This window comes from Xenopus laevis, chromosome 1L, assembly GCF_017654675.1.
Source record: "Xenopus laevis strain J_2021 chromosome 1L, Xenopus_laevis_v10.1, whole genome shotgun sequence".
NCBI lineage: Eukaryota > Metazoa > Chordata > Amphibia > Anura > Pipidae > Xenopus > Xenopus laevis.
This window is the reverse complement of record NC_054371.1, coordinates 53,114,610-53,134,462: the sequence shown is the minus strand read 5'-3', so window position 1 is coordinate 53,134,462 and position 19,853 is coordinate 53,114,610. Positions and strand designations below refer to the sequence as shown.

The following is a 19,853-nucleotide window of genomic DNA, read 5'->3' as shown; positions in this document are numbered from 1 at the left end:
TATATATATTGGCTGGGCAATGTAAGTATATATTTTGTTTAAAGGCAACATAAAAGTTATCTCATGGTTTATCACGTGAAAATTCATGGACAAGATTCAAAATAAAAAAATTTTTTTCTAAATCAGTTCCAGTTTTTTTTTTCCCATAGACATCATGTGTCCCAATACGTTTTTCATATTTGAATTGCATCTCAAATTGAATCTCGTCCATCAGTTTTTTTTCTCACTGAATTGAATCTGGCCCGTTGTCCCCGCAGTAAAAATGCAGTAAAAGTAACTCGAAAAGAATATATGTATATACTATGCACCCATAGGACTGGCCTTGGTGGGATCCCTTTTCCATTTCATTAGTTTAGTGTTAGGCATCATACATTCTAAAGTTAGAGCAACTTTCCTGATACCTTACTCCACTGATTTAACCATGAAAGTGTGCAAGCGAGGAGTCCGTACACAAATCAAACCTGCTGGGTGATGCTGAAAGGTATTTGTAGGGGAGGTTTGTTGCGGTGCGATGCAGTTCACTGTGTTTGCTGTGTTGCACTATTTTCTACTAAGCAAGGAGAAGTCCACAGAACACCAGTAGCTTTGCATGACTTGTGATTTTTCATTGTGTCAACGTTTGCCAAGTTCAACTCGGCAATTCATGTCAATTGCAATACGATGCCCGGAAAGAAAGAAAATAAAAATAATAAATATATGAAATGGAAACTAATACCCTGTGTTTAATCCTGTAGGAGTACAAAGTCTCCAGCTTTGAGCAGAGATTAATTAGTGAAATTGAGTACCGCTTGGAACGATCCCCTGTAGAAGAGTCTGATGAAGAAGTAGAACATGGAGATGAGCCAGTAGAGAACGGGGAAGCCCCGCAGTTTGAGACAAAGCTGAAACATTACAAAATCTTTGAGGGAATGCCATCGACTTTTACTTGCATGGTTACCGGCAATCCAAAGCCAAAGGTAAATTGTGTACAAACACGTATTGATATAATAGCATCCTATTCACTGTGGTAGTTCAAGGTTCTGTTACACCTATGGTTATACTTCATACAACACTTATAAAATAAGGGAGAATCTGCGCTCAGCCCAACAGCAGTTTTGAAGTGAATGCCTCAATCCTCTTGCATAGTCACATAGATGTACCGTTCATCCAGAAGTATCAATCTTATAGAGAGTAAGAGGAGAGCACTCAAAATGCAGAATTAACTGCTTATAATAATTTTTCCAGACTATGAGACACAACATGTTTTGGGCCCTTGAAGCCCTTTCTCACTTGAGAAAGAGCTTCAAGGGCCCGAAACAGTTGTTGTGTCTCATAGTCTGGAATAAATAATTATAAGCAGTTAATTCTGCATTTTGAGTGCTCTCCTCTTACTCTCTATAAGCTTCATACAACAGTCAAAGTCACCCTTACAAATTCAGGCTGATAGAAAGGGCAGCCTTGTGGAAAGTCAGCCATGTCTGATGCAAGTCAGCCATGTCTGATGCAAGTTTTGGTCTCTTGCATGGTCTTTGCTCTTCTTGCATAGTCTCTGCTTTGTAAAAGCAGGCTTCACCTCTCTTTTGCAGCAAGTTGTTTACTCTTTGCATACAGTAATAATATCCCAGTGACTGAGCAGCTGTTGCTGATCTACAGCCCCCAATTGCACCGGCATACTGGGAGCCCTTACTACAACAGATGGACAGTTTGACCAGCACTTCTCAAGTGACAGATCTTGTAACTTTTTTTGACATTTTATGACACCCAGCTGTTGTTACATCGAAACACATGGTACTTCTAGAACAAAATGGCGTGCAATTGCTTTGCTAGAACCCCCATTTAGTCTTGAAGCCTATGATGTCTTTCAGCTCCTGTTTAAATGAAAGAATATGAGAGACTTGTCCCTTTACTTAAAGAGCAAAAAAAAAAATAGTATTCACCAAATTGCAACACCGTTGTGTTATCAGCAATGTATAATCAATACTGTAAGGCTCATATCACTGCCTTTCACCAGAAACTTCCAAGACTCCGACAGATTTTTGGAAAGTAAATGCTTTATCCAGTAAGCAGGTCTGAAAAACAGAAACTCCACGGTGAGATGTGAAGCGGACAGGTCTACAGGACAGATAGCTGCTTGGCTCTTTTCCCAGAAAGTGGCAGCTTTATTGGGACATTTACAGTTTGCAAGGTTTATAAAGTAATAATTCAGTTTGGTCTTGATCTGGGGCCTTGCTCCATGCAATCTGTCTGTCTTACTTTTTATGGAAAGTTTAATTGCCCAGTTGCCTGTGCAGAATCAGCAAAATATAGATTATTTATGAAGTGGTTCTATGCTTTTTCCTCTTGATTATGCAGATCTAGTTCATTACTAATGTATGAACAAAGTACTTCTCTGTATATTAATTGGGCTTCCATAGGACCACTTGCTTGTTTTTTTACTCATATGTATCATTACAAAAGTACAGAGGAGCCATTGTCTTCAACGCTAATTAGCTGTGCCCTCATACTTGAAATTGTAATTATGAACATGGTATGAATTTCTTTAAAATAATTCAGGACTCCTAAAGGAATGAGTTTGGTTTCAGGTAACTTCCATCAATGATAAACCTTTGATTAATGCTTTTACTCCCAGGCACAATCATACATCAAGTCCAACTTCAAACAACACGTGGCTTGACTATATACTTTGCCTGTCAATATAAATACTCAGTTTAATTATATTTTGATTGGGTTCATTTTCGAATGAAAGTCTTGTTGCACTTGGAAGGCATGCTTTGGCGTCTTTCCTTGGTAAATGTTTTTATGTTCCATTTTAAAGCTGCAATGTACACACTGTCATAGAAGAAAACGACACCTTTATTTATCGTTCAGTGTATGTGTCAATTCTCTGACTGGGATCTTTCTTTATTTGAGCTACTAAGGGAGAGGCCCTTTCTGATCCAGAGTGAATATCATTTACATTCATTAACATGACAGGCAGGAATGCAGTAGTTTTGTGGCAATTTATTTGGTGATATGTAAGGAATTCTATAGGTCAATGTGTATTTGTGTCAGACAAGCAGTTCATTGCTTATTAGATTCCCTTATCAGGCCTTGAGAATAAGCCACATTGCTGTTCCGTTACCCTAGCAATGATCATGCGGCTCCTCCATAATCTGTGATTTGTAGCTTTCAATAGACAGGTATTAAAACATCTAATAAATAAGTGGCAGCTCAGGACAAAGTAAAAACAGTTGTGACAGGATGTTATATAGGGAATAAAATAACTCCTAAAGTGAAAAATAAGGATACTAGAAGTCACCGAGGCATTCCATCCCTATATTGAAATGCCACATGGTTTTAATACAGAGTATGGAACTCGGAAATAACTAGGGATGCACTGAATCCACTATTTGGGATTCGGCCAAATCCTTGGTGAAAGATTCAGCCAAATACCAATCCGAATCCTATTTGCATATGCAAATTAGGGGCAGGAAAGGAAAAAGTAGAAAAAAAATCTTCTTTTGCGATGAAAAGTCACGTGATTTCCCTACATATGCAAATTAGGATTCCGTTCTGCCAGGCACAAGGATTCGGCCGAATCCTGCTGAAAAAGTTTGAATCTGGAACCGAATCCTGGATTCGGTGCATCCCTAGAAATAACTTCTTGTATCCTCATATTTAAAGTAGAGAGCACCTGAGCTGAGTTACTGATGACACCAATATTCTCTTTTTATAACAATACACAAATGGTGAACACAATTAAGTGGACTGGGACCCAAATGATAAAAAAATTGACCTGCGCTAATGACCATGCCCTGATCCCCAGCCACACCAATTACACCCAAAACATGTCAACAATTTGCCAAAACACCATCCACTCCCCAATAAGCTCTGACTTGGCAAAGGGGGGTCCTAGCATTACTTGGGGCTCCCCTCTGCCATGATGTTCTTGACTGGAGTACAACCTGTAGGTATTCACAACAGGTAAACACTTAGATCATATTCTAGTTGATGATTGTGAGAAAGTTACATTGTATTAATCCACAGAATGTTGTGTATTGCAATTAATCGGTTTAATATGGTGTCACATACTAAGGTGATTTCATGTAGATTTAATTAAAAAAGCACCTAGAAAATCAGAGGAGATGAGGTGGAGATTTGAATGACTCATGAAATGATTCAGCTTAGAAAAGAGCTTTACCTGGAAGTGGGTTCTGGCAGCTTATGGATCTCTTCTGGCGCCAGGTCTGAAATGCTTCCGTCCTGGCGTTCCCTATTAATGCAGAGAAACAAGGGCACTCATGCAATCACACGCTACACGGTACAGTTAAGTATGTGTTATGTGGGGATTATTTCTGCCTTTAGATGTAAATCTTCCCATCAGTGCCAGCCGTTTATAATGAAACATTAGCTCCTGATGATTATTGTTCTAGGCTATGCTGCTATTATACACCAGAGAGAGATGACAAAACATATAAATATATTTATACAAAGCTTGGAATTGTCCAAAATAGATTCCAAATATTGTATAGACCAACCATATCTATCTATGTCTTCTACCCCTTCTGCATTTGCATCATTTGACACATTTTAATTGTGAAATCATGATGAAATATATGGGCAAAGCCAAGTCTATAAACTTAAGTGCGGTTGCCATTCAAAAATCATGAATCTTATCGAAATGCTGTGCATTGGGTTTCTCACTCTTTGAAATTACAGTCCTGCTAATCTACAGGTATGGGATCTGTTATCCAGAAAACCCATTATCCAAAAAGTTCCAAATTACGGGATGGCCATTTCCAATTTCTCACTGTTATAAAAAAACAGTACTTTGTACTTAATCCCAACTAAGATATAATTAATCCTTATTGAAGCAAAACAAGCATATTGGGGTTATTTCATGTTTAACAGAATTTTTGTACACTTAGGGGCCTTATTTATTAAACCCCAATTTTCTCTGGTCAAGTTTTTAAAGTTTTATTATACCCCAAAGCTGCTAAAAATCCAAAAAATACTCCAGCTAAAACCTGTCGAAGTCATATAGAACATGGGTCCCCCAACATGTTTTGGACAGGGGACCGGTGCCAAAAAATAAATTTTTTTGCGAGGACTGAGGAGTGGGGTCGGGGTGGGGTCGACAGGGTCGGGGGAGGGGCGACGGGGTCGGGCAGGGTTGGCACCAATTTGGTGTCCAGTTCGGCACGCCTCATTTTTGCGCACCGGCGGTTGGGGACCCCTGATATAGAAGTCAATGGCAGATGTCCCTTTTACAATTTGAAGATGCCGTTATTTGCGTTGGTTTTCGTACAAAAATCCGTAAAAATCTGTATTTTCGGGCGACTACTTAAGTCATACAATGGAATTGTCTCATGACTTTTTCAAGCTGATTTTTTGATAAATCAGTTAAATTCGGGGATGGGAGTTAGGTTGACTTTGTTTTAATTAAAAAAAACAGATACATTTGAGTTTTAGTAATTACCCCCCCCCCCCCCCAAAGTATGGAGATCCAAATTGTGGAAAGATGCCTTATCTTGCAAACATCAGGTCCCGAACATTCTGGATAACAGATTCCATAGCTGAATTAAGGCCCCCATACACAGGCCGTGTGTGGGGCCATCCGACAGGCTTCCCCAATCGATATCTGGCCGAAAGTCTGTCAGATCTTGATCGGGCAGGTTAAAAAATCCCGTCGGATTGCGCCCGCATCTGAGCATTTATGTGGTCTCGCGATCTGACCGCCCGTATCGGATGCATTATGATCCAATCATTGGTCCCTAGGCCCCACGTTCGGATCAGCACTTTATCACCCACCTCAATGTGGGCATATCGGGAAGAGATCCACTTGTTTGGCGACATCACCAAACGAGCGGAACTCTACGTCTACGGCCACCTTTACTCTGCTGCTTTTGAACCAAAAATCCATTATATAACTGTATTTTATCTAGACTTGTAGGAATCAGACAAGAAGAAAATACTTTTCTCCCTGAAGGAATGTAAGATATCTCAGAGAATAAGTCATTGGAGTGGTTATAATGCTCTGTATGATGATGAATGTATTAGGTATGATCTAATGACCACCTTGTATCAATTAAGCTGTGGTAGCCACAGTCTGGAGTCATAACATGATTTCTATAACCGCCTCATAGAGGGAGTTCAGACCTTTACGTGTGATTTCATGCCATTTTATACCATTCAGATGGAATGCATGAAATGTTGACACATGCGAGAATGCCTTGTAACCTTTACCTAGAGATTATCATTCTTGGCAAGGCTTTAATCCATTTTTCCAGCCATTTAAAAATAGCTCTGCATTTTGGACCAGCACGTTCATTTGTTTCATATCTCAATGCAGAGAGCAGCTGCTTTTGAGAGTCAGCTGTTATGTCTAGCTATGGCTCATTCTGCAGGCACGAACTCCATTTCTCATTAATATTCACCTTTGCATAATTTTTATGAACCATGCCTTTTTTTTCCACAACAGATATATTGGTTCAAGGATGGGAAACAAATCTCAAAAAGGAGCGAGCACTATAGAATCCAGAGGGAAGCTGACGGGACCTGCTCCCTTCACACCGCAGCCTCCTCATTGGATGATGATGGGAATTACACCATAATGGCAGCAAATCCACAGGTAATACAGCCAGTAGAGCCACGGACTGGTACCTTAAATTCATAGTAACATGACAGTGTTTGTCTTATTTTAGTAACCAAGAGCAATGTTACTTCAAAGCCAAGAAAATGATTGACAGACAGATATTAGTCACACAATATCTCCTCTGATCTCTTTTCCAACCAGTCCACTAGTATATATGAAACATAATTACATAAAATGTTCTCTATATATACATATATCTTATTAAACAGATATAATAGTGAAATGAATCCATTTCTGGAGACTGTGTCAGAGGGCAAGTCCTGGTGATATGGTTATAAGTGTAAGTCTTGCTTCTATCCACGGGATCTGTTCCACATCAGCTCTGGCAGATGTTTTTCATTGCTTTGGAGATGATAAATCCCTCAGAAAGAAATATTACAGATTAAAACAGAAGATTGGGTTGGACAAGGTGAAAACAAACAGAATACAGATACATGGCAGCATTTGCTTTAGTTTCCTTGTTTAAGGAGAAGGAAAGTTCTTTTAACTCGGGGGTGGCAAAAATTAAGCAACCCCCCAAGTCATCCTGTGTACTTACCTGAAACACCTCGGGCTGGTGCTCCTATCAGAAAAAACTGCACCGTCCTGGGTTTCTTCCAGGGAGCACCACGGCGAGATTGTCTTCCTGCTACTTCTTAATTCAAATTTCCCAGGGCAGACGCATGTGCAGGAGTAGAATGAAATAGTTGGCTTTTTCATTAAAGTTCGACTTTCCGCTCTACTGCGCATGCGCAACCTCAAGAAGAAAGAAGAAGCCAGAAGATGATCGCTCGCTGGAAGAATCCCAGGTCGGTGCAGTTTTCTCCTGATAGTACATGCGATCACTTGGCGTGACTAACTTTTGACAAACCCAAGTTAAAAGACATTTCCTTCTCCTTTAATATTTATTATGTTATAGAATGGCCAATTTTTGGCAACTTTTCAATTGGTTTTCATTTTTTATTGTGTATAGTTTTTGAATTTGTTGCCTACTCCTCCTGACATTTTCCAGCTTTCAAATGGGGGTCACTGACCCCAACAGCCAAAAAAACTGTTGTTATTGTTACTTTTATTTACTAATCTTTCTATTCAAGGCCCAATTCTCTTTATATTCCATTATTTTCTTCAAACCACCATACATGCACCGAATATCGTACGAAAATACGTTTTGTACGATATTATCAGTGCGTCCTTAAGTCTAGTGGCCTAACACCTTCCCAAGCATGCTGGGATTTGTTGTTTATTGCAGCTGAAACTTTTACATCCCTAGTTTGCAGAATCATTGAGAACCTCTGAATATAACGTGACGTTTGCAGGGGAACCAATTCTGCCTTGTTGAAATTCCAGTAGCAGGACATGATGGAGGCAGTGATGTAGCACAACCCCATTGGTTAATGATACTAATTTCAGGACCTTCATTGCTTTAGAACTGATCCTTTTGCAAAATGATATAAAAGTGAGGCTGGTAAAGAACCATTGTGTTAGTGACCAGATGTAACTGGCCTGGCAGCATGGAGCCAAGATTAAGCACACAAAAAAGGAATTACACTGTAAGAAAAACAAACTCTTGTCACAGAGCTAGAAAATAATCTAAACATTAGGGCCATGTTATGTTAATGTGCTGCTTGGTAACGTGCGTCACTGCTACTGGGATTTATTGCTGCTGGAGCTGGACCAGTTTGGTATTGAGCCCCGAGGACTTCCCCACCCCAACACTTCACAAGCGTACCATTAAACAGCATGATATCATTTATAGAGCAGGGGAGCAAGTTCATTGTAAAATAGTTGGGTAGTAAGTTACAGCAAATAACTTGCAGCCCAGGGAACTATTTGGCAATCACTGGAGAGCCACAGGTTTATAGGCCCTCAGATTAAGACATCAAAGGGATTCGGTCATGATTTTTATGGTGTTGTTTTTATTTCTAAATTACACTGTTTACACTGCAAATAATTCACTCTACAATATAAAATGTCATTTCTGAACCAACAAGTGTATTTATGTTTTAGTTGTAATATTGGTGTGTAGGCAGCTATCTCAGGTCATTTTTCCTGGTCATGTGCTTTCAGAAAGAGCCAGCACTTTAGGATGGAACTGCTTTCTGGGAGGCTGTTGTTTCTCCTACTCAATGTAACTGAATGTCGCAGTGGGACCTGGATTTTACTTTTGAGCGCTGTTCTTAGATCTACCAGGCAGCTGTTATCTTATGTTAGGGAGCTGCTATCTGACTACCTCCCCATCGTTCTGTTGTTAGGCTGCTGGGGGGAAAGGGAGGGGGGTGATATCTCTCCAACTTGCTGTAAAGACTTGGAAGCTAAAGAAACCTATAACTACTAAAACAAATAGATACGGTTGATATAAAAGACAATTTTTTAACTTTTCGAGATGGTTCCCTAGAAAAGACATCCGGGTTAATATATGATTCAGAAGGCATTAGGTTTAGTTAAAAAAATAAAGAAAAAAATTCATCATCTTTTTGCACTTAGCAGACTAAGAAGAATTGCTGCAGGTCTCATTTCTCTCCATTTCAAACCAAGCACAGAAACCTGTGGCTACCCCTCATGAATATAGGGCGTCCTGCGTTCGGCAGTACTTTATTTATGAGAGACGGGTTATATATATATATATATATATACACACACAGCCTTACGCGTTTTGTGTTATCAAGATAACATGAAACGCGTAAGGCTGTGTTTATATATATATATATATATATATATATATATATATATACTACTGCCTGGTGGAAGACTGCCTTTACTCGAGTGCCTGCTCTACAAATATTCTGGTCTTAACAGGGAATGGCTAACTATTTTGTGATTTCTTTAAATGATGAATTGGATATTGGACAGGTGTTGATCGCTTGCAACATGAGATTTCATACCATATGTTGTGTTACTGCACAAGCTTTAAACTGGCATATGTGAGGGACTTCTGGCACTGTCACGTGACTGTCTAGTCTGCCCCTCCCAAAATAATGAGAATGCTTATACCGAGACACAGCTTGACACTGATATCCCCTCTGCACAGGTGGGAGATGCCTTGCTGTGCATCAGACTCCCATGAGCGTGACTGAATAATCCTTATGTCTGTACTTGGCTAAGCCTTGGACATTCAGCAGAAATAAAGGTTTTACTCAACAGTCAGTATTTAGGGCATACATCGAGGGTGCAACTACATGTTTCAAACAAAAGACAGATATTTTGCACCCAATATATGAATAGACAATAAGATATTCTCCAATAAAAAGCCTTGTCACATATATACTGTGTCTATAACTTGCTTTTAGTAGGTGGTATCTGCCTGCCATACATTATACTTTAGGGATACTCCATAGCTGTTTTGGGAGTAGGGTGTAGGTGAGCTTCTTCCTCTTTCCCTTCTTTTTTGCTAATGCAAAGAATTAAACAATCCACAATGAAAGCATAGAAAATTGGAAATATGGACAGAATAGTTGTGTTCCTGACCAGCTAGATGTAGCTGCTCAAGACAGTACAGAGCCAAGAGAAAAAGACTTGTACTGTGAGAAAACAAACTCTAGAGAATAATCTAAACATAAGGACTCTGTTATGTGAATTGGCTGCTAGGTTACTGAGCTTCTCTTCTATGAGGGTTCATTGCTCTTTCCCTACTCTGATGTGGCAAAGGGGTCAACTGGAGCTGGACCAGTCTCGTTTCCAGTCTCCGGGACCTTACCACCCCCACATTTCCCAAGCACTCTATTACATATTCGGAACATTTTTTAGTACAAACATATCAAGCTGGTAGCAATGGGTTGGTAAAAATGAAAAGAAGGATTTGCAGCTGGAGAGCCATAGGCTGGAAGTTATACCATGTAAGTTGTCTGTGAAGGTTCTCATTCATCCATTTCAAGGTATATCTATAGTAATAAGTCCAATCAACAAATCATCATTTCTGAATTGAGAAAGCCAGTCAAATGACTAGCAAATAATCTTCAAGGAAAAGTCCTTTGATTTCACTTATTATTACTATAGATGTAAAATGTAAGCTTTAGGGACGATTTATGCTCTGCATCAGGCATGGTATCATAATGTATTTGCACATGCTTAATATGCATGTATTTCATCCCAGTCTTTAATTCACAAACGTATCCGCAGATTTCCAGATCACCTGGGTTATCTCTTGCCACACCCATCAAAGTGATTGACACACTGGTTACTATGAACTACTGCATCAGAACAAGGGTGCAACAGCGATTTCCCCCATTACGGAGAGCATTTAAATGTTTTTGACTTATTTGCAAAACAAGTATATTATGGTATATAATATGGTACGGTGGTATGGAATATTTTTGTCATTAGAATATATTTACACCATTTTTAGCAGTAAAAATAGTTATAACTAGTCGTGGATGCATGCATATTTATATATTTATTTTGTTCCTTTTATCTTATGCTGTAGCCACACCTTCCAGACATAGTGATAAGAACACCCAGAACAAATAGACAAACATACCACACCCAACCTTATTACAGAAACCTATTGTGTCAGTGCCATAATGACAGGGTAGTGGCTTTTCCCCAGAATGCACCCTTCCTACCCAAGTAATACCATGTAGGATTGCAGGTAGATGTTACCCTCTTTGCTGTATTATTAAAAATAATGTCTTGTAGTTGACCTGGGCAATCTAGAGTGGTCATGCCAACCCTCTAAGGATTGATCTCCAGCCAGTGGCTCATGAGCAACATGTTGCTCGCCAACCCCTTGGATGTTGCTCCCAGTGGCCTCAAAGCAGTTGTTTATTTTTAAAATCGTGGCTTGGAGGCAAGTTTTAGTTACATAAAAACTAGGTGTAGTGCCAAACAGAGCCTCCTGTAGCCTTCCAGTCCACATAGTGGCTACCAAATGGCCAATCACAGAAATTATTTTGCACCTCCCAGGAACATTTTTATGCTTGTGTTGCTCCCCAATTTTTTTTACATCTGAATGTGGCTCACAGGTACAAAAAGGTTAGGGACCCACACTTTTAGGGAATGCTATGAATGGGCATTTGAATGCTTCTCTAAACAATTTTATCATTTGTCCCATAACAGGGCAGAATAAGCTGTACTGGAAGGTTGATGGTACAAGCGGTAAACCAGAGAGGAAGGACTGCCCGCACTCCAACATCGCAGCTCCATGTCAGAAGGTAATATGGAATGCTGAACAAAAGTGTGCTTATAAACTTGTAAAAAAAAAGTGTAGATTATCTCTGGCACCAGAGACCTTATAGTTTCTCATCTAAGGGTCAGGGCACACAGGCAGATTCGGGGAGATTAGTCACCCGGCGACAAATCTCCTCTTCTTCGGGGCGACTAATCTCCTCGAACTGTCTCCCCTGCCTTCCTGCCAGCTAAAATGTAAATCTCCGGCAGGATCGCACTTGGAGCGATACGTTTTCCGAAGTTGCCCGAAGTTTCCTTGTGAGGCAACTTCGGAAAACGAATCAATCCGAATGCCATCCCTCTGGCGATTTACATTTTAGCTGGCGGGGAGGCAGTTTGGAGAGATTAGTCGCCCCGAAGAAGAGTAGATTTGTCGCCGGGCGACTAATCTCCCCAAATCTGCCTGTGTGCCCTGACCCTAAGAGAAGAAAAGAATTTTTAGCAACCAGCTTGATAGCATCACTGCCACTGCAATTTGTTTAGCAAGTAGATCTTTAATGAGCGAAGTCTTAATCATAGATTTATTTCTCCTAGACCCCGATCTCGGTCAAGAGATAGTGGAGATGAAAATGAGCCAATCCAAGAGCGATTTTTCCGTCCTCATTTCTTGCAGGCTCCAGGGGACCTCATTGTTCAGGAAGGAAAGCTCTGCAGGATGGACTGCAAGGTACTTATCTCCCCCAGGGATAGAATTAGTCATGAGCTGCAGGGAAAGAGCTGTACAAATCTTTAAACCCCCTCTTGCTTGTAGGGTACTCACCAAAATATCACCCCTACCTTTCTATAGTGATTGGGGCAACTGCACCTTGATTTTATTTTTTTACTGCCTCTACAAACCAACTGCATTTTATTAAAAAGTTGGTAACTTTGGTTTATAAATCAAGAATCCTAGTCCATTACCTCAGGGTGGGATTGTAGTACGTAGGTCAACAACAGCTGGAGAAGAGAAGGGCCACAAAACATATATAGTAATGTAATAAGGTCCAGATTGAAAGCAAACATCTGATTGGTTAGTATGGGTAAACAGATTTGTTCAAAAGGCAGATACTTCTGGTGTCCTTCATCACATTACCTGTTGGCAATCGCAGTAGTTCTACCAGATTCCCTTTGCAGACTATTCTTGCTGACATGTTTACAGAGGTATCAGCTATACAATGGGTAACGTCTGCCTTTGTTTATCTTGAAATCTAACCAGCGCTGGTGGCATTAAGTATCATTTTCTATGACAGTTCCAGACAAGCAGTTTGATATGACTAAGAACTAATTAAAAAAATCTAAGACACCAGTGAAATGCAATTTAGAGATTATTGGCAGATGTGTAAAGTTAGGTAATGCTTTAAAGAGACGATTGTTTCCTGTGTTCTTCCTTTCTCTCTCTTTTGAAACCTTCCCATGGGAAAAAAAGCAAAGCTTAGCGCATTCAATAGCATCAGCCTTGCCACAGAGCCGAGACTGTAGAGACAAATTAGCAGATCTTACACTTTGTCAGTTAAAGAGCTGTGTGTCATCCCAGTCTAATTCCCCTCACTAGTAAATGCCAACTCTTATTATTTTAAACTTAGGGGACGGCATGGAAAGTTTATTCTACAGCAAAAAGCAATATTAAAATTACAGAGAGATTCTGCCTGCTTTGCTTAATATGAATGGGTAGGAAAACACTCTAATCTTATAAAAGCACTGAGCAGGAAGCTATGGCTGTAGGTTTTAGCACTAAAGATGCACGGCACACTCCAAATGGGAATATGTCTTTAAGAACGGACTGGATTGTATGTGAATAAAGCTTCACGCTAGCCATGTTTTGGCCAGGAGTCATGAAGACTTGCTGGTAATTCAGCATCCAAGTGAGGGGCTGGGGTATAATTTTCATCTTTTAAAACGTCTTTTCTTTTTCTGATCCCAAGAACAGCCTTAAACAAAAGCCACCTTTTTACAAGGGTCGGTGACCCCTTAACTGCGACTCCCCTGCCAGCTCCCAACAAAAATCTATGTAGCAGCATCTCCAGGCAGGAGGAACTACAATTATTGTCTCTGGTCTCTTTGGCTGTGTTTTTTGGTATTAGAGAAGCAGGGCAGTTTCTGTAAAGTTCCTGCAGGAATGGTCCTATACTGACCAGCGCTGCTTGCTGCCTCCACCCTTTCCCACCAACAGCGATTCCGACGTGGTTTATGACATTGGGAAGAAGCAACACTTTATTAATATCAACACAGGAGCTAAGAGACCTGGAATATTTGCAACACAGTAAATGGTTACTTAGGAGTCACCAACTACACGAGGCATATTTTTAGGGAAGGTCTTGGCAGCCAATGCTTTTAAAACAATTAATAAACACTAAGGGGCTGATTCACTTTTGTTTGCATTTTGTTCATTTCCCCAAATCATATATTTTTGCAATAAACTTTTTGGATTATGCTAATTATCTGTAATTTAAACCTAAAAACACAAAAAAAAGACTAATACCCAACTTCACCATCTAAATCAATGTGATTTGTTCTTTTCCAATTGTAATTCAAGCTTTTAGAGGTTTTCACGTTTTTGTTTTTCAATTTGGAATTGCACAAAACATTTGAGGATTCATGGATTTAATCGTGGTTTCTAAAACCACTAAAACAGAATGTTGACAAATGGGTCTCGCCCTGAAAATATAATTAATTCATTTTTTTATAGATCTTGATTTGTTATAAAAAAGGAAATTGAAAGCCCAATATATAATGTACAGGTATGGGACCTGTTAACCGGAAACCCATTATCCAGAAAGCACAAATTACGGAAAGTTCATCTCCCATGGACTCCATTTTATCAAAATAATCCAAATTTTTTCTGTAATATGGATCTCTGTAATAATAAAACAGTACCTTTTACTTGGTCCAGACTAAGATATAATCAATCCTTATTGGAAGCAAATCCAGTCTATTGGGTTTATTTAATGTTTATGTGATTTTCTGGTAGACCTAGGGCATGAAGATCCAAATTACAGAAAGATCTGTTATTCAGAAAGGGGTGCCGGCCTGTCAAATCTGGCCCTGCCCATACCTGTACTACATTATGCCTTATCCATTAAAACAGCAATGAATGCAAAACTACAAAGAATGCACCAAAATACTAAATCAAATCCTTAGTTTTCATATTTAAATGTGAACAAAATAAAATCAGAAATAAATGTGCTGCTTTTAGCTGTGATGTCACATTGTTTGGCTGAACAAGAACGATTTGGACGGATCTGAGTCCAGCAAGTGATTTAGGAATCATGAACTGAATTCTGGATTTGCTTCATGTCTAACATAAATACGGTTTAACATTCGGAGCCAATAAGCCCAGCTTTATTTTCCTTTCCATTCACTTTTGCTCAAGAGGCATAAAAAATGGAATCATGTGTACAGATCCTAATGCTGGAAAGCAAAGCTGCAGCCGTTATATAAAAGGGTATTTATAGAAGTGCCGTAATGTGCCTTATATTGATGTTGCAGGTTTATTTATAGAATGGTTAAGGGTTATTTCAGTGTAATGTTAATATTAGCTTAGCCTTTAATAAGGGACAGGTGAGTTAGTCACTAATGGCCTCACTTGTTCCCTGGCAGCCATATTCAGAAATCCTCAATCAACATTATTGCTATTTACACAAATAGTGCACTAATGAAAGCATTCCTTCTCGGAAAAGGCAATTAACCTGTATTAAGGCTCTTCACACAAGTATTATATATCTAATTGTTCTGAGTGTGGCCCCTTGATAACAGAGTTGCTGCTAGGCTCTAGGAGGCCCAGTCGCACGCAGTTCATAGAGCTGTACTCACATATACATTGGAGGGGTCTGCACGAGTAATCCACACATTTATCTTTACACGTTGCTTGCAAACCATTTACATGGAAAGTTGAATCTGGGAAGTAAGTTTCAGTCTTTTTGTTGTCAAGGAAGCAAAGGGGGTCATTTACTAACGATCCAATTTCAATTTTTTTTCCATGAATCTCTAAGAATTTGTGGTTTTCAAATTTTTTTGAAAAAGCTCTAAAAATTCAAGATTTATTAAGTGTAAAACCACCAAAGTCTCTAATACAAAACTTCACCAGGTAAAAGTGGTCGAGGTCCTATAGAAGTCAACGGGAGCTGTGCTGATCCTATTGGACCGCTCTAAATCTATTCGGACTTTTAGAGGCTTTCATATTTTAAGAATTGTCAGAAAAACTCAAATTTTTATAGGTGTTCGAGTTATTCCTATGTTTTTGCGAAATTTTCCATTCATGCTTTTTTTATCCAGATATTTTAATATATGTCAAGACATTCGTAGTTTTAGAGTTTGTGACTTTAGTCATGGTTTCTAAAATTTAATTTTTTTAAAGAAACCTGACTGTATGCAGTGGAATTCCCACTTCATTACTGCTGTGGATAGGAATTGTCAGACAGTCCCTAACTGCTCTGCAGGGAAACAATCATACTTTTAAACAGCAGGAGCAGCCCCCACCTTACTTCCCAGCCATGCAGAACTCAAGCAGCTTTGTTTGTTTCCCTGTAGAGCAGTGGGAGATGTAGAGATTTGTATTGGATTTTATTTTTTCCCCTTTACTGTTTCCAACTCCAGCTGCAGGGACAAAGATCATGGAGCCAGATTTAAACAGATAAACTGGGATTCTGTTTGGAGGATTATTTTGCTGCAGCCACTGGTTCTGCAGAGTTGGAGAAAGTTTGTATTAAACAATACAAAAACTATAAAATCCACATTAGATGACATGACAACACCGGACCCAGTGCAGTCTTGCTGTATTAGCTTCTGGCAGATATTATTTGACTTGTGCTGTTTTGATCATTTACGACGATCCCTAAGCAGCCCAGACCACACTGAGCATGTGCATAGTATTGGTCTTGCACAGATGTTTAACAAAGTTACATTTGTTTGATTGGGCTTGTGGTGCAGTAAGTTCACGTTTATGTTTAGTATACAAAATACAGCATTTCTAGCCTTATTCTATTTTAGACTTTACTTCCCCTTTAATAGCGAGGAACCATTGCTCTGTTCGTGTTTACCAATATTGGAATTCTGTGATTCAACCCTTAGGTGAGTGGCTTGCCAACGCCAGATCTCAGCTGGGAAGTGAATGGAAGACCCATCCGTCCTGATAACTCGCACAAAATGCTGGTGAGGGAGAATGGCGTTCACTCATTGGTCATTGAACCTGTCACCACCAGAGATGCTGGAATATACACCTGTGTTGCCTCAAATCGTGCAGGGCAGAATTCATTCACCTTAGAACTCATTGTTGCAGGTATGTAGCACCTACTGTACATCAAAGCAATGCACCTTATGGGCTTACATTGTTATCTATAAGGGAAGAGACACACGCTGCTATTTCTGGACATTAGTCGCCCATCGACAAATTGCTTCTTCTTCGGGCGACTAATCTCTCTGAAATGCGTTCCCACCGTCAAGAATGTAAATCACCGGCGGGATGGCACTCGGAACGCATAGTTTTCTGAAGTTGCCTCACGAGGCGACTTTGGAAAGCCAAAGCGACCCAAGTGCCATCCCGTTGGCGATTTACATTCTAGCTGGCGGGAAGGCAGTTCAGGGAGATTAGTCGCTCGAAGAAGAAGCGTTTTGCTGCTGGACGACTAGTTTTCCAAAATCACATTGTGTGTCTCTGCCCTAAGCTTTTGTGTCTAGTACAGCCAGGACAACTGGTATAGCAGGTATCACATATACACAGTATCATCCAAAAGAAATTCAAAACATGACCTTTACTAAGCATAAGGAATGTGTACACAATGGAAAAGAGGTGTATTTTTTATGAAGAACTGGCATTATGAGACACCAGAGCAATTTACTACTTTCCACTTATTTGCACTTATGCAGACAGTTTATAGCCAGGACACCGAGCATTTCATCTCATTATATGGCTACTGTATTGGTTATTCAGAAAAGCTCTAGAAGCAGCAAGTGCCATTTTACCCTACTGCAATGATAAACTGAAGCACAGAGACCTAGTTGTGCCCCATGAAAACAGTGCAGTTTGTGTTTGGTGGCACTGTATTCATGTGGGGCAGATAAACACACCTTCCATCTTCTCCCTAACCTGTTCTCTATTCAGATATACAAGTAACGGGGTGCTGATGGTTGCAGGTCACAATGGAGCCCTGTACTTACCACCTAGCCTATTGCAGCCAGTAAATATACTGTAGGTGCTAGACTTTTGCACCCTTTAGTGCTCTTTCACTCCAGTCCAGGATGATTAGTAAATATCCCCAAGGTTCTGCAGTGAAGCTTACAATCCACACATTCTCATATTGGCAGAGGCCAGTTATTATACCAGTATGTGTGTTGTTTCTGTGAGGAACTCATTCATCTTTATATCGTTCATATTTTGCAAATTCCAACTAATACTTTACCAATATTTCCATGTGTTGGGAAAAGTGGTTGGGAAAAGTGGTATTATTATTATTATTATTTCTGGGTGTAATACAGGTACAGGACCTGTTATCCAGAATGCTTAGGGCCTGGGGTTTCTTTGGATTATTTTCACAGTGCTACGCAATATGTTGGCGCTATATAAATTATAATAATTATATAATATTATTAATAATAATAATAATTTGGATCTTCATATCTAAAATTTAACATTAGTTTGGATTCACTGCCTGGTACTTTGTACTTATATTTATCCTTATTTATTATACAGAAAAAACAAATAATTTTTAAAAAATTTGAATTATTTGATTACAATGGAGTCTGTGGGAGACGGCCTTCCCATAATTCTGCATAAGGGGTTTCCGGATAACAGATCCCATACCTGTCCCTTGATTTCCATTCTTTTGTGGCAGGGAATTTATTCCATGAAGTGATTCACACGACACACAACGTTAGATGTGCAGGTCCATGTAAAGCAGCTTTTCCATTCGGCAGGGTCCCAGTAAAGCGGCTATTGATGTGTTCCTTTGGTAGCCATGGGGACAACAGCCGGAGCAGAGCTGCTTTGTTTCTGTCAAGGAGTTTGGGGACTCCCTGTTATTCTTTGGCACAAACATTGAAACTCACAGCTATTTTAGTGCATTGAGTTTATGGCTTCTGCTCCGATGAAAAACACAGGCGGATGTGGAAAGCCAGATATCTCTGCTCGTGCAAAACAGCACCTCAAGACCTTTTTTGGCAACAAAAAGGGGCTGGAAAGTATTGCGCTGGGTCTGGTTGTCATCTGTTTGAAGTAGCGCTTGGCAGGGTTTCCGTTTGTTTAGAGCGAGTCGTGCGCATTGTCTTATTCTGCATTTATGGAGCTCTTTTTAACCCTTTCACTGGCAGAACGAATATTCAAGCTGTTGGGAAATATAAAGTAATGGCTTTTTTCTCCATTTTTTTCCCCACAGCCAAGGATGCCCATAAACCCCCTGTGTTTATTGAAAAGCTTCAAAATACCGGCGTTGCTGAAGGATACCCCGTGAGACTGGAGTGCCGTGTCAGTGGCATGCCCCCTCCACAGATATTCTGGAAGAAGGAGAACGAGTCGCTCACCTACAGCACAGAGAGAGTCAGGTGGTTATATAAATATATGATATATAAGTACATTAGTGATGTGCAGGTCGGACTGATACCTGCGGGTCAGATCATCCTCGCACTCCTCTTCACGGGTTTATAGCTGCACGCCTGCTCGCCCTGCCCCTTTTGTGACATCATTGGTGGGGGCGGGTCTATAAAAGGAAGTCAGATGTGGGAGGGCGGGTCCGGGTCGGGTTCACTAAACTACATGTGTATAATGATATAATGGCATTACACTCTGTTAATTTAAATTAAGATGGAAGAATATTATTTGCTGCTTATTTAGTTTTCAGGCAGGTCATTTTCTGTATAGTTCATCGTATTAAAAATGTTAATATTTACCTTCTGTATGATTTTTATTCCCCAGCATGCATCAGGATAACTATGGCTACTTGTGCCTACTAATTCAGGGCGCCACAAAGGAGGATGCTGGTTGGTACACTGTGTCAGCAAAGAACGAAGCTGGTATTGTGTCCTGTACTGCCAGACTGGACGTACACAGTAAGTAATGCTCCTAGTTTCATATATTTGCCAAGACTATAGGGTATATTTATCAGTGAAGTTAGAGATCGCCACAGTCCCC

General features: G+C 39.9%; 1 protein-coding gene across 5 annotated transcripts in view; it reads left to right on the top strand.

The window, feature by feature from the left end:
• palld.L (palladin, cytoskeletal associated protein L homeolog) overlaps positions 1-19,853 on the top strand; it is a 214,722-nt gene that overhangs the window by 190,888 nt on the left and 3,981 nt on the right. For all 5 annotated transcript variants that reach the window (XM_018230932.2, XM_018230939.2, XM_041589224.1 and 2 more), the window contains 7 exons: positions 735-956; positions 6,440-6,589; positions 11,645-11,739; positions 12,290-12,422; positions 16,802-17,009; positions 19,102-19,267; positions 19,638-19,771. In XM_018230932.2, coding sequence (XP_018086421.1) covers positions 735-956; positions 6,440-6,589; positions 11,645-11,739; positions 12,290-12,422; positions 16,802-17,009; positions 19,102-19,267; positions 19,638-19,771 — 1,108 coding nt within the window. The remainder of the gene's footprint in view (positions 1-734; positions 957-6,439; positions 6,590-11,644; positions 11,740-12,289; positions 12,423-16,801; positions 17,010-19,101; positions 19,268-19,637; positions 19,772-19,853) is intronic.